Source organism: Podarcis muralis, chromosome 13, assembly GCF_964188315.1.
Source record: "Podarcis muralis chromosome 13, rPodMur119.hap1.1, whole genome shotgun sequence".
Lineage (NCBI taxonomy): Eukaryota > Metazoa > Chordata > Lepidosauria > Squamata > Lacertidae > Podarcis > Podarcis muralis.
Window position 1 is genome coordinate 5,894,297 of NC_135667.1, and position 12,973 is coordinate 5,907,269.

The 12,973-nt window shown below is 45.2% G+C and overlaps 3 protein-coding genes across 3 annotated transcripts in view; 1 reads left to right on the forward strand and 2 right to left on the reverse strand.

Moving 5' to 3' along the window:
• The window catches only part of LOC114582386 (uncharacterized), a 108,310-nt gene that overhangs the window by 30,205 nt on the left and 65,132 nt on the right, over window positions 1–12,973 (forward strand). The window lies entirely within an intron of this gene.
• Window positions 2,495–4,184, reverse strand: LOC144325190 (uncharacterized; the record flags this gene model as incomplete). Its single annotated transcript, XM_077917766.1, has 2 exons — window positions 2,495–2,916; window positions 3,836–4,184. Coding segments are annotated over 2 exons (771 nt in total), but the record flags the coding sequence as incomplete, so codon positions are not given.
• On the reverse strand, window positions 7,077–12,592 carry LOC114582455 (uncharacterized). The gene is made up of 4 exons (XM_077917767.1): window positions 12,307–12,592; window positions 11,522–11,623; window positions 9,478–9,499; window positions 7,077–7,490 (listed from the first exon to the last, which is right to left on the reverse strand). The coding sequence occupies exons 1-4, from the start codon at window positions 12,590–12,592 to the stop codon at window positions 7,337–7,339; spliced, it is 564 nt and encodes a 187-aa protein (XP_077773893.1). The 3' UTR covers window positions 7,077–7,336.

Consider the following 12,973-nt stretch of genomic DNA (forward strand, 5'->3'; position numbering starts at 1 on the left):
GACAACGGGGATTGAACCTGGGACATTCTAGGGCAGCCTTCCCCTTCATCTTCCAAGGGAATTATGCGTTTTTTAAGGCCTCACCCATCACTGAAATCCTGATCCTTCTGCTTTCTGGGGATGAGATGTTCCAGCTCGATTCCGCAGCTCGGTACGTGCAAAAATGATCCCCGCTGTCTTGAGGAAACAAGCGCCTCATGTACGTAAAGGAGGCCAGAGGAGAAGGGGGCCTGTAGACATGCAACAGCCATCGGTCCTTCCCAAAGAGAACCCTCGACATGAGAAGGTTTTCAGGAGCAGAGCATGTGAGGTTCACAATCTCCCCACTGCTGTAGGTGTGAGCAGTGGCGTAGCATGGGTTGTCAGCACCCGGGGCAAGGCAAGTAATTTGCGCCCCCTAACCCAATAGTCCCTCGCTCTCTCTCCGCACCGCACCGCACGCCTGGCACCCCCCCTCCACAGTGGGCAGCAACCCGGCAGCTTGGATCGGATTCACACAGCCAGTACTGCAGTGAGAGAGAGTGAGTGAGCCAGGTAGGGGCAGAGAGCTGCGAGTGCGTGCGTGCGCGCGCCCCCAGATGTTGCACCCGGTGTGGCCGCCCCCCCCCCTGCACCCCCCACGCTATGCCACTGGGTGTGATGCTCTGGGGACACAGAGAAGAACGGAGGACGAAGGCGGTCTGAGAAGCAAATAAACAGATAAGGAATAAGAAGCGAGGCTTATTTGGCAATGCCCCATTTCCCTTCAAAATGCAAAACATAAGACCGCAGGGGAGTTTGGCAGGGGAGGAGACCAGTGTGGCCTGCCACAAAATGTTGCAGTGTATGTCTAGCAGTTAATAGTTGTGTTCTTCTTGCAACAGGAGCCTCCTCGTCCTGTTCAGGATTTGTAGGGAAGGGGGGAGTTTCAGGGTGGGGGAAAGGATAAAACGTCCCCTTGCCCATCTCTTTCTCCTATAGTGCTAGGAGACAAGGGGCAGCCAGCCTAGTGGTGTGTTCAGGGGCCCCTCTGAAGCAGCTCCAGGTTCATTTCAAGGGGGGATTTCAAAATAAATTCACCTCCCCTGCAGGAGAAGCTTTGGAACAGTATACATGAGATTCTGCTAGCGACTGACGGAGCCATGCTTGAGGGGCTCCGTCGTAGGCAGAGGTTTGCGGACTTGGCCAAACTCTGAGGGACTAGGATTTTACGCACAAGCAGCTCATCATCCCATCACAATAGGGATTGATTTATTTTTCTCCCGAAACTGCAGCTCACCAGGGTTACTGCTGTTACAATGCCTATAGGGAGTCTCTCCAGGGACCATAATGTGAGTCTGAAATTGTCCTCTTAATCCAGCCCAAAGCATCCCCATAGTTCATACCTCCAGTGCCTCTTTCTCCCAGGGGGTACTCTTGTACACTTTGCCACAGTTAAGGGATATTATTATTATTATTATTATTATTATTATTATTTATTATTATCATCTATACCCCGCCCATCTGGCTGGGTCTCCCCAGCCACTCTGGGCGGCTCACAATATAATATTATAAACATGATAAGACATCAAATATTAAAAAAATTCTCAAGGAAGGCGCCTTTAGGTGTCTTCTAGAAGTCAAGTAGTTGTTTATTTCCTAGTGGGTGCCACTACCAAGAAGGCCCTCTGCCTTCTGATGATATGAACTAGCCAAACTTAACTCACCTATAATGGAAACCTCAATGTGGTTACTCCGTTCAGACAGTTTTCCTGCACTGTTTTCTTCCGAGTAGGCACAGACAAATGATTTCTTTATTTCCTGAAATCCTGCAGTAATTTCCAGGGTATTATCGAACTGTTCTTGGGGTCTAGTGTAATTACCATCTGCTTTAATTTCATAAAAGAAGAACTTGGCTGCCAGCTGCCCTTCCGGAGGGGAGCATTTCAACGTGATCCGTTGTCCCTGGAGAAAGGTCTGTCTTGGAGGGATGATGGACAGCTCTGGAGCTGGTGGAGGCAGAACTGCATTGGGGAAAGGGAAGAAGTGCAAGGGGGAAATGCCATTCAGCCTCTTCCTTAAGCTATTCTCCTTTGGTTCCTCATCCACAAATTCTTTAAATGAGTTGTTGGTTCAAGGTATGCCTGTTTAGCGCCAAGAATGCCTTGGTCCTTCTCAGTCCTGCATTAAACAAATGCTACACACAGATTTCCACAATCTACTTCCTTGGGGTCACTATCAAAACAACATTCTAATAATTCCATGTAATTAACTGGAGGAACATTTCAACAAAACCTTTTGATTTATGAGAAACATAATTTCATGAGATAAGCTCACCTAAAGAAGCATGTTTGAACCATGGGTTGCCAGATGTTGTTGGACTGCAATACCCATCAAGCTGCTTGGTGGATGACTGATGGGAGTTGTAGACCTATAATCTCTCTCCCCCTCAGTAAGCAAGCAGATTAATGAGAAAAGGAAATAGGACTTTGGGAGGACTACAGAATTTCTGATGATATTTGAATTTTGTACATATTCAAATTCTATTAATAAAATCCCCCTCCTCTTCCTTTGACCAGCCAAACTGCTCAGTTTCAATCCAGCTTCCCACTTCAACTTCCAAGAGATCCGTATTGCAAAGAAAGACCTCCTCACCCGGTAGTGAAATCCTGATGGAGTTGCTCTCTCTGGATGCAATCTCTCGCCCAGATTCCACAATGTGGTACCTGCAGGAGTAATCTCCACCATCTTGAATAACCAGGCGCAGGGTGTGTGTGATGTTGTTCAGAGAGGAGGGAAAGGAGGGCTTGACTGAATACAGATCCAGTTGGTCCCTGAAAAACTGGGTCCTTGATACATGACGGGTTTCGGAAGATGAGCACTTGAGTTCCACAGATTCCCCACTTGTATAGACATCCTTCTTTGGAGAAACAGAGAAAACTGGAGCACGGGGAAGGTCTGAAAGGGAAATTAAGGGAGCAGAGAGAAAGGAAGAGAAGTTTTTGTGGCTAGCTTCTTAAGCACTTCTGTCTCCCAGGAATTCAATGATACAGACTCAAATTGAAGTAACACTAGTTCCTATTGTCAGCTAACAAGATTTATGTTCTGGATAGGGTCCAGGAATCTTTGGCAGAGAATTCCCCATATATAAGATTAGGGCTACAATATGAGACTGTGCAACTTCCAGACCAATCCCCCCAGCACCTCTCCTTAACATTCAGCTATATTGAAAACATGAAGCAATGTTATAGCAATAGTGCTCTCTTGCCTTCCCTAAGGAACCAGGAGGATGTTGACTTTGTGACAATATTCAGGGACCTTGCTTTGTCTTCCTTGGACCTGGCAAAAACAACAGAATGGTTTGGGCAGAATCACCCAGATGGTTTAGACTTTGTGTGTATCATTCATTCACAAAGAGAATGTTCCTCACCTTGGTGAAGACCAGAATATTCCTCAAGCTCTGTTTCCAGCTACGTAAGCAAAGGCTTACACAGTTCTTCAACCTTGGGCCCCCAGATGTTGTTGAACTACAACTTCTGCTACGTTGGCAGGGGATGATGGGAGTTGTAGAGCAGCAACAATATCTGTGCCCCCCAAGACTGAAGAACTGCTTAAAATAAACCTGCCCCTTTGCTACATCACATTAAAGCTCATCTTCACGACAGACTTGAATCTTCAGTATTGTACTCTGTTGGCTTCCCCTAGCAACTATGATGGTGGCAGTTTTGTGACTATGCTGAGAGATCTTGGCCAGAGCTCCTTTCATCTCTCTCACAGTTACAACTACCAAAACGGCTTGGGCAGAGTAGGAGCCATGATCCCCAAGCTGGCTTAGCTTTCGTGCATGCAATTCTGTCACAAAGAGTACTTTTCTCACCAGTGATGGACAGCACAACCTCATTACTCAGTGAAGACCGGAAGAGTCCTCCTGAACTCTTTTCCCCCAGGTAAGCACAGACAAATGTTTTGTTTGTTTCCAGGTATTTTGTGGAAACCTCCAAGATATTTTCCGCCTGTTGTCCATACATGACTGGTACACCTCCTCTCTTTTCATAGAAATAGAACTCCGTTGCCCTCTGTCCTTCTGGGAGGGAGCACATCAATGAAGCCAGTTCTCCTCGAGCAAAAGTGTTGTGTGGAGGTAAGAGAGACAGCCAAGGGCCTGATGGATGTGCAGCCACAGTATCTGAGAAAAAGAGGGAGATACCTGATAATTTCCCTCTGAATTATCCTCAACTTTGATTACTGCTTGGGATTGACTGTCCCAACGCATCCCATTCCATCCTTTACTCCAATGCCTCGTAAACTCGAAATTAGATATTGAAAATCTCTCTCTCCTCCCTTCTCCCTTTCACCACCAATATGATGTCACAGCATTAAAAACTTCCCTAAACAGGGCTGTTTCAGATGTCTTCTAAAACTCAGATAGTTGTTTATTTCCTTGGTATCTGATGGGAGGGCATTCCACAGGGCGGGAGCCACTACTGAGAAGGCCCTCTGCCTGGTTCCCTGGAACCTCACTTCTCACAGTGAGGGAAGGGCCAGAAGGCCCTCAGAGCTGGACCTCAGTGTCCGGGCTGAATGATGTGAGTGGAGATGCTCCTTCAGGTATACTGGGCAGAGGCTGTTTAGAGCTTTCAATGTCGGCACCAACACTTTGAATTGTGCTCGGAAACATACTGGGAGTCAATGTTGGTCTTTCAGGACCAGTGTTACATGATATCAGTGGCCACTCCCAGTGACCAGTCTGGCTGCCACATTCTGGATTAGTTGTAGTTTCCAGGTCACCTTCAAAGGTAGCCCCACGTAAAATGCAGTGAAGTCTAAGTGGGAGATAACCAGAGCATGGATCACTCTGGCCAGACAGTCTGTGGGCAGGGAGGGTCTCATCCTGCATACCAGATGGAGCTGGTAGAAAGCTGCCCTGGACACAGAATTGACCTGCGCCTCCATGGACAGCGGTGAGTCCAAAATGACTCCCAGGCTGGACACCTGGTCCTTCAGGGGCACAGTTACCCCATTCAGAACCAGGGAGTCCTCCACACCTGCCCGCCCTCTGTCCCCCAAAACACTACTTCTGTCTTGTCAGGATTCAGCCTCAATCTGTTAGCTGCCATCCACCCAATCATGCAAAATGTGACACTCCTACATCCCATAGAGCTTCTGTCTCCTATCACAAAAGTTGAAAGAAGAACGGAAATCCACTTTACCTGCCTGGACTGATCTCCCGATGAGGATCTGGAGACAGACTGGAAGTGAAGAGCAAAGGAGAGATGCAGTGTGAATGTGAGATAGACGGCAAATTTCCAATCTGAGTTGGGCAGAGAGGTCACCAACCTGTCACCAAAGCAGCAGACTTCATCCTCAGTCAGTATCCCTGGAAGAACAACCACGGCTGGAGCCCCAAATCCACCTTCTCTCTGGTTTCTGTCCCAAGAGAGACAATGAACCGGCCTTGCCGGAGTCTGTCTTCTCAAAGCAAAGACTAAAGACAGGAAGCACAACATCACACCATCGATTCCAGCCCATTGTGTAGACACACACCCTGAGCTGTGTGCAGATCTCAGCCTGTAGGCTTTAGCCATAACCACAAACTTTATCCAGCTCCATCTAGGAACTGCTAATCACCTCTGATCTTGCTGTGCCATCACCTGTTTTTCTCTGCGGTCAAAGTTCTTGAAGCAACCCAAATGGAACAATGTGCAGCAGGATGCAAGAAAGGAAGAACAGAATTCAACTTTACCTGCATAGACGGATAGCCAAAGGAAGATCAGGAGATTGGAAGGAAAGAAGTGGGGAGAAAAGGATTGAGACAGACAGAAAGACAGACAGAGACAGAGAGATTGGGGTTTTCCCATTCTAGTACAGAGAAAAGGAAAATGATATATAAAGAAATGAACAGGGTGTTTAAAATAACCTTTGTGAAAAAGAAAAACAGAGGCTTTTCTTTGGGGAATTATAAAGACAGAATTACCTAACCTGACTATATTTTGAAGGAAAAAATATGAACAAATTCCTATGCCCCAATAATAACCCAGAGAGGCATTTTAAATAAAAGCACACATTCTACTCATGTAAAAATACGCTGATTACCGGACCGTCCACGGGCCGGGTTTAGAAGGTGATTGGGCCGGATCAGGCCCCCGGGCCTTAGTTAGCCTACCCATGGTTTAAAGGGTTTCTGGGACTGTGATTGAGAGTGTACTGCTTGTGATGATTTCAGTTCACAAAGCAATGATTCATTGCCTATAATTGTCAATTGGAGGGTTTGGGGGGGGGCATTCATTATCAGTTTTTCCTTTTATCATTACGCTTTCCTTTTCAGTTTGCAAGTCCTTACTGCCTTTTACTTTAGCTTTCATTTTTATCGAGTGAACAATACTGTTCACTGTGCAAAGGCTGTTCCTGAATGGAACTTAGTTCTGCATTAAGATCTTGCATGATCTTCTGAACGGATCAAGAGAAAGCTGGGTGATGCAGAGCTATTTAATGAACTGTTTGGAACCCGATCAAGTAAAACAATAGAAATTCCTAACTAACTGACCAATCACATCCATTCTGCCCCCCCCCCTTCCCGCCAACATAGTCTCTCCCCGCTCCTAACAAAAATCCTGGCTATGCCCATGTGTGCAGGCTGTCTTTCTGTCTCGCGAGGGAATACTTTCAGGGGAATAGCTTGGCTTCAGGGATGCATCAGTTTTCATCTTATCTCCAAAGGACACCATACAGGAAAGAAGAGAAAATGAGACTGAAACAAAAGAAAAAGTTTCGATTTACCGGTACTTATTTATTTGAAAGATTTCTTTAATTACAAAGAAAATACCCAAACAGGTCACATTATATAATTTTTTTATTTGATTTAAAAAAATATAAACATACAACAAAAATAATCCAAGATCAAAATATTGAGATTGGACAACGGGGCAAAGTATTTTAGACAGACTAACTCTTGAGCATGCGTAGGCAAACAAAGGCCCGGGGGCCGGATCCGGCTCAATGGCCTTCTAAACCCGGCCCGCGGACAATCCGGGAATCAGTGTGTTTTTACATGAGTAGAATGTGTCCTTTTCTTTAAAATGCATCTCTGGGTTATTTGTGGGGCATAGGAAGTCGTTCATATTTTTCCCTTCAAAATATAGTCCGGCCCCCCCACAAGGTCTGAGGGACAGTGGATCGGCCCCCTGCTGAAAAAGTTTGCTGACCCCTGCTCTTGAGGAAAGAGCTGCAGAAAGTGAGCCAAGCCGTATGCTGGAATAGGCAGGGGAAGGCGGAACACTGCCCTCTTCCCTGACCCCTTCCACCCCATCTCCCTGGTCGTAAATCCCCATCTGAACATTTTAATCTCCCCGATGGCTCATTCTTCTTCAGAATCTCTGTATCATTCCGCTCTCTTCTTGCCCTGAAGGGGAATGTTGTTGTAGAGACCTTCCTCCTGGTCTTCCGCCGGTTTGGCTCCGCTCTCCATCCATGATTGCGATATTGGGGGCTGAGGCAGAGCAGGGGGCAGCAAGGCAGTAAAAGGCGTCTGAGTCCTGAAAAGGAGAAGGAAATTGAGGGACATGTTCAAAGAATGGTGATCCCCCCAAGGCTGTTGGGAGCAAATTGAGGGTTTGCATCATCCAGTTTTGACAGCAACCAGCTGGACACTCCTGGGCAACTCACAAACAGGCCACCCTCCTCTTTTGCTTATCTCCAGTGCACGGCAATTCAGAGGTAGACTGCTTCTGCACAGTGAAGATCTACCTAGCTGTCATGACTAAAATGTTTTGGCAGAATATTCTTCACGAATGTACCTCTTTTCAAAAGGCATCTAAACCACATCCTGTAGCAGCCAATTCCATAGCTCAGTTTCTATTTCCTTAAATAGAAATTGGGGGGGGGGGGGAGTTATTGTATTGTCAAAGGTTTCATGGAGGAAGTGATGGTTTCAATATGAAAGACAGAAAGAATCTCCCAATCCCAGCCATGAATGGAGGGCGAAATAACCTCGCTAAACTATTTTATTTTATTTTTAAATGTTTCCACAGTTTCCGTCCCAGTTTCTTACACAGCGAATACACACAGTAGCTCACAGCAAAGGCGAACGGCCAAGTAACTCAAGGAATCCCCCTCTTGTGAGAAGTCCAAACTGCCATCAAACCATCTGTCTGAGGACAGAACCATGTAGCAGGAGCTGCCTGCCCTCCTGGGTCCAGAATAGAAACTAGAATAATAGAATCATAGAGTTGGAATGGATCCCCAAGGGTCATCTAGCCCTGCCTCCAGCAACCTGGAATCCTGCTCTGCTCCCTTCGCCCCTTCTGCCCCCAACTTTCCCTGTCCACTGGCTCTGTCCCTGTCCCAGCCACCCCATCCCTTACAGACATCTTCCCTTCTCTCCAACATGCCAATCATTTCCCCCTCCTGAATCAGGTAGGTAGCGGTGTTGGTCTGACGCAGTAGAAATATATTTTTAGAAATTTATAAAATTGTCCAGTAGCACCTTAGAGACCGACTGAGTTTGTTCTTGGTATGAGCTTTCGTGTGCATGCACACTTCTTCAGATACACTGAAACAGAAGTCACCAGACCTTTATATATAGTGAGAGGGTGGGGAGGGGTATTACTCAGAAGGGTGGTGGGAATGGATGATTGGCTGATAGTGGCAAACAGTCGACACCTATCAGCCAATCACCCATTCCCACCACCCTTCTGAGTAATACCCCTCCCCAACTTCTCACTATATATAAGGGTCTGGTGACTTCTGTTTCAGTGTATCTGAAGAAGTGTGCATGCACACGAAAGCTCATACCAAGAACAAACTTAGCTGGTCTCCAAGGTGCTACTGGACAATTGTTTTTTTTTTTTATGTATTTCCCCCTTCTTATCTGCCACCCTCAAACTTGTCCTATCGGTCCTTCTACTTGGATAGCTCAGTTGACTAGAGCGTGGTGCTGATGATGCCAAGGTTGCAGGTTTGATCCCCGTATGGGGCAGCTGCATATTCCTGCATTGCAGGGGGTTGGACTACATCAGGCACCCCCAAATTTAGCCCTCCAGATGTTTTGGGTCTGCAGTTCCCATCATCCCTGACTACTGGTCCTGTTAGCTAGGGATGATGGAAGTTGTAGTCCCAAAACATCAGGAGGGCCGAGTTTGGGGATGCCTGAACTAGATGATCCTCAGAATTCTATGATTCTATCTCTGAAACCCAGGGGAGCAGGAATTAGGAATGGCCTTCTGGTGGGCTTCCCAGAGGCATCTGGCTGGCTACAGTTGGAAAATGGAGGCTGGGCCAAATGACTCCCTTTTGCCTTGTGCTAAAAAGTTCTTTTTATCTTCTTTCAAAAAGGTGGCTTTTTTTAAGCAGCCACACCCTTGCAGCCTCTTGTCACTCCTGACTGCATGTCCCTGCTTCTGCTTTTAAGCGCACAGCAGTCCCGACTCCTCTGACGATGGGCCACACAAACCGCAGCGCCATGTCTAACAGCCTGGAGGAAGCTGCTTCTGACAGCTGCCCCCAGTTTTCGTACTCACTCACCTTGCTGTGATCACTCTCTTATCTGAGAAAAGAAAAGAAAAAGTTTGTGAATGTGTGTGACTCTTAAGCGAAGAAGGAGACACAAAGACAGGGCACCAGGGGTTCTCACATTTAGAGCATGTAAGGCGCAATATCCTCTAGAATGCTGCACTTTACATTGCTTGGCGGGGAATAGTGCTGCAACACTCACGAGAAGTGGGTGAAATATCAAGGATGGAAGGCAGCTATGCTCACCACTATACCACCAACATATTTTTGGGGGACACAATATATGAAAAATTAAAGAAAATGTTAAAATATACACTTCCTAAAAAAACAAAATTATTTTATTAGGTATTTTTACAACAAACATCCCAAAAGCTAATAAAAGAGTTTTTCTTTATGCTACTACGCCTGCCAGGATTCTTATAGCAAAGTATTGGAAAAGTAATGTAATACTGACAAAAGAAGAATGGCACCTAAAGCTATGTGAATATCTTGAATTAGCAAAATTAACAGAATTCATAAGAAACTATTCGGGAGATAGGATTAAAAAAAAGAATGGGATGTTTTTAAAAATTACATGATGCAACACGGTTCCAGTGATGACACTTGGCTGAGAATAGACTAAATTCCACAGAGATAAGAGAATAGTTCTCCACTGAGTAAAAATGAATGCAGAAATTTTAAGATATATGAAATTAGAAACCACATACAGTGGTACCTCAGGTTACATACGCTTCAGGTTACATACGCTTCAGGTTACGGACTCCGCTAACTCAGAAATAGTACCTCGGGTTAAGAACTTTGCTTCAGGATGAGAACAGAAATCGTGCTCTGGCAGCGCAGCGGCAGCAGGAGGCCCCATTAGCTAAAGTGGTGCTTCAGGTTAAGAACAGTTTCAGGTTAAGAACGGACCTCCGGAACGAATTAAGTACTTAACCCGAGGTACCACTGTAGTAGTAGAAGGTAGTCATCAAATAAATCAAGGTATAAAGCTAGAGATCAGGTATAGATAAGAAAGTAAGAGTGGCAAGGAGAAATCGATAAGCTGAAGATAAAAGGATTTCTTACAGGAAATATATGTTTATAATAATGTCGATGATGGTTTGAATTTATTGTACGTTTTTCATAAGATTTTTCGTTTAATTTTTTCTTTATGCTTTCTTTTCTCTTCTTTTTCTTTTTTCTCCTTTTCTAGCCTCTTATTGTGAAGATTTTTTCTTTTACAACAGAACAATGTAGTTCATTGTATGTAATTCTTAATGGGTAAATAAAGGGGGGAATTAAAGGATGGTTGTTGTTTAGGGCTTTGAGGGCCAAGAGGCCATCATTTTGAATCTGAAACAAACAGAGAGTCTGAAAGGGTCTTACAAAGGCTGACAGGATGTGCTCTTTATAAGTTGCTGTCTTTTGAAACCACAGGAGGTTTGAACAGTCTTCAATGGCAGCCCCATGGAGAGGGCCTTGCAAAGAATTTCAGATCTCTGTCCTGGAGAAATAGATGGGGCTGCTCCCTTTTATAACCCTGCTGCTGTGCTTCTAACAGCAACCTGACACACAGAAATGGAACAGGCGAGGTTTCTCCTGATAAAAAATACTGATGGAAATAGCTTCTCCCACAAATGCAGGTTTTGGTGTGTCAGGCTGCTGTTGAAGAGATGAGGACAAACACGATGGCAGAAGTAAAGAACAAATATGAGGAGCTCTAACAGGAAGTAAAAAAACTTGGTTTAACTGTATACAAATGATTTTGAGGAGATATGGAAGGTGTTTGTAGAATTTGTACTGTTAAAATGGAAAGGGGTCAAACCATCGAAAGGGGGTTGAAATTTTGGGAGGTTGGATAGTTGCAATGGAATGATCTTGGTGGTGGGGTGCACGTTTTCATTCTTATTTATTATTACTTTGTAAAAATAAAAAAATGAAGAAGGCATGCTCTGCATAAGCAGTTAGTGATAATTCTGGCTGTGACGAATCCACCAGGTGTTATTTCCACCCACATCTGCATTCTTCCTGGGATGTCGACCTCCCCAGGCTCAGCTTCCCCTGCCTTGCCAAATACCTTTGTACTTCCTCCTATAAATGCAGACAACAAACACCAGGAGGAGGAGACATCCACAGGTGCCACATCTAATGGCCAGTGAGATTAGACAAGGATATGAACCTGCAAGAGAATTGCTGTTGATCAGAACGGGGTTATTGATCAGAGAACTAGTCAACTGACTAGAACTAGGCAATTGTTACAAAACAAAGACTTGGCTAGTATCTATGAACTTTGCTGCTCCACATATTCCCCTCTTTGGCCATTCTATCTTCCACCCTTCCTCTTCCCTCCCTGGTCTCTGAAGGTCCATTGATTGTCCCTTTCTAAATATTATCCTTTGCAACCATCCATATTCTGTAGTTATAGGCTGCCTTTCAGGTCGGCCCTCTCAAACGGAAGCATGGCAACATCATAAAATTCCTATTTTATCATCTAAAACATAGCCACGCATGATAAAATAACAGTACAGTACCATCAGATATGAAACAATACCACCAGACAAAAATAATAACGGTACAAAAGCAAACAAATCAGGCAGCAGAAGCACTGCTTCCATTCATTTTCGTAGGGTGAAAATAATATTCCGCACTGAGCTGAATCAGGTGGGTTATTTACAGCGCAACCCTTATTTATTTATTTGTTTATTTGGACATTTTGCTCCCTTCTAGTGCAACTGCAGTACTCAGGGTGGCTTATTACCTATACAATCACAATTTTATACAAAAAGAAAGAAAGAAAGAAAGAAAGAAAGAAAGAAAGAAAGAGAGAGAGAGAGAGAAAACAGGGTCATGAGAGGGGTGTACCTTTTTCTGAATCGTCCTTCTTTTGGTCTGTGGTTGATTTGGGATCACAGCAGGCGGATGATTTCCTGCTCTCCTGAGCATTGGTGCTGCTGGTTGAGGTGCTATAATGTAGACTCAACTGCGAAGAGCAGTTGCATGATGCAAGGAGCTTTGTGTGTGTTGAGGGTGTTCTGGCGACGTAGTGAGAAGAGCTTGTTGATGAAGTTGCCAGTGTTGACTTTCTAGGGGGCCTGGTTGTGGTGGCAAAACTCAGAACAGCCTGGTCAGGGGTGGACAGTGGATGCATTGTGGAAAGTGGTTCATCTGCAGAGAGAATCAAAGAGAATCCTAAGGTCAGAAGGGATCCCCATGTGATGACATCCCTTGTATGTTCCTCGGGGCAGGCACCCTGCCTTTGTTTCCTTCGATGTTGTCCTGGAAGGGGCAATGCGTTTCAAAGGCAGACTGGAAACAAGCAAGCTGATAAATAATAGAAGAAAGGGGGAGTTTGGAAGGACTATGAAATTACGGGTGATCTTCGGATTCTGTACAGTGGTACCTCGGGTTACATACGCTTCAGGTTACAGACTCGGCTAACCCAGAAATAGTACCTCGGGTTAAGAACTTTACTTCAGGATGAGAACAGAAATAGTGCTCCGACAGCAGAGTGGTGGCAGGAGGCCCCCAT

Excerpts from the sequence above, each read along its gene's own strand:
- LOC114582455 (XM_077917767.1), bottom strand. The coding sequence starts at position 12,592 with ATGCATCCACTGTCCACCCCTGACCAGGCTGTTCTGAGTTTTGCCACC. Across the intron at positions 11,624-12,306 it reads GAAGGACGATTCAGAAAAAG|GTTCATATCCTTGTCTAATC; the intron begins GTACACCCCTCT and ends ATTCTCTTGCAG. Across the intron at positions 7,491-9,477 it reads AAGAGAGTGATCACAGCAAG|GACTCAGACGCCTTTTACTG; the intron begins GTGAGTGAGTAC and ends TCTCCTTTTCAG.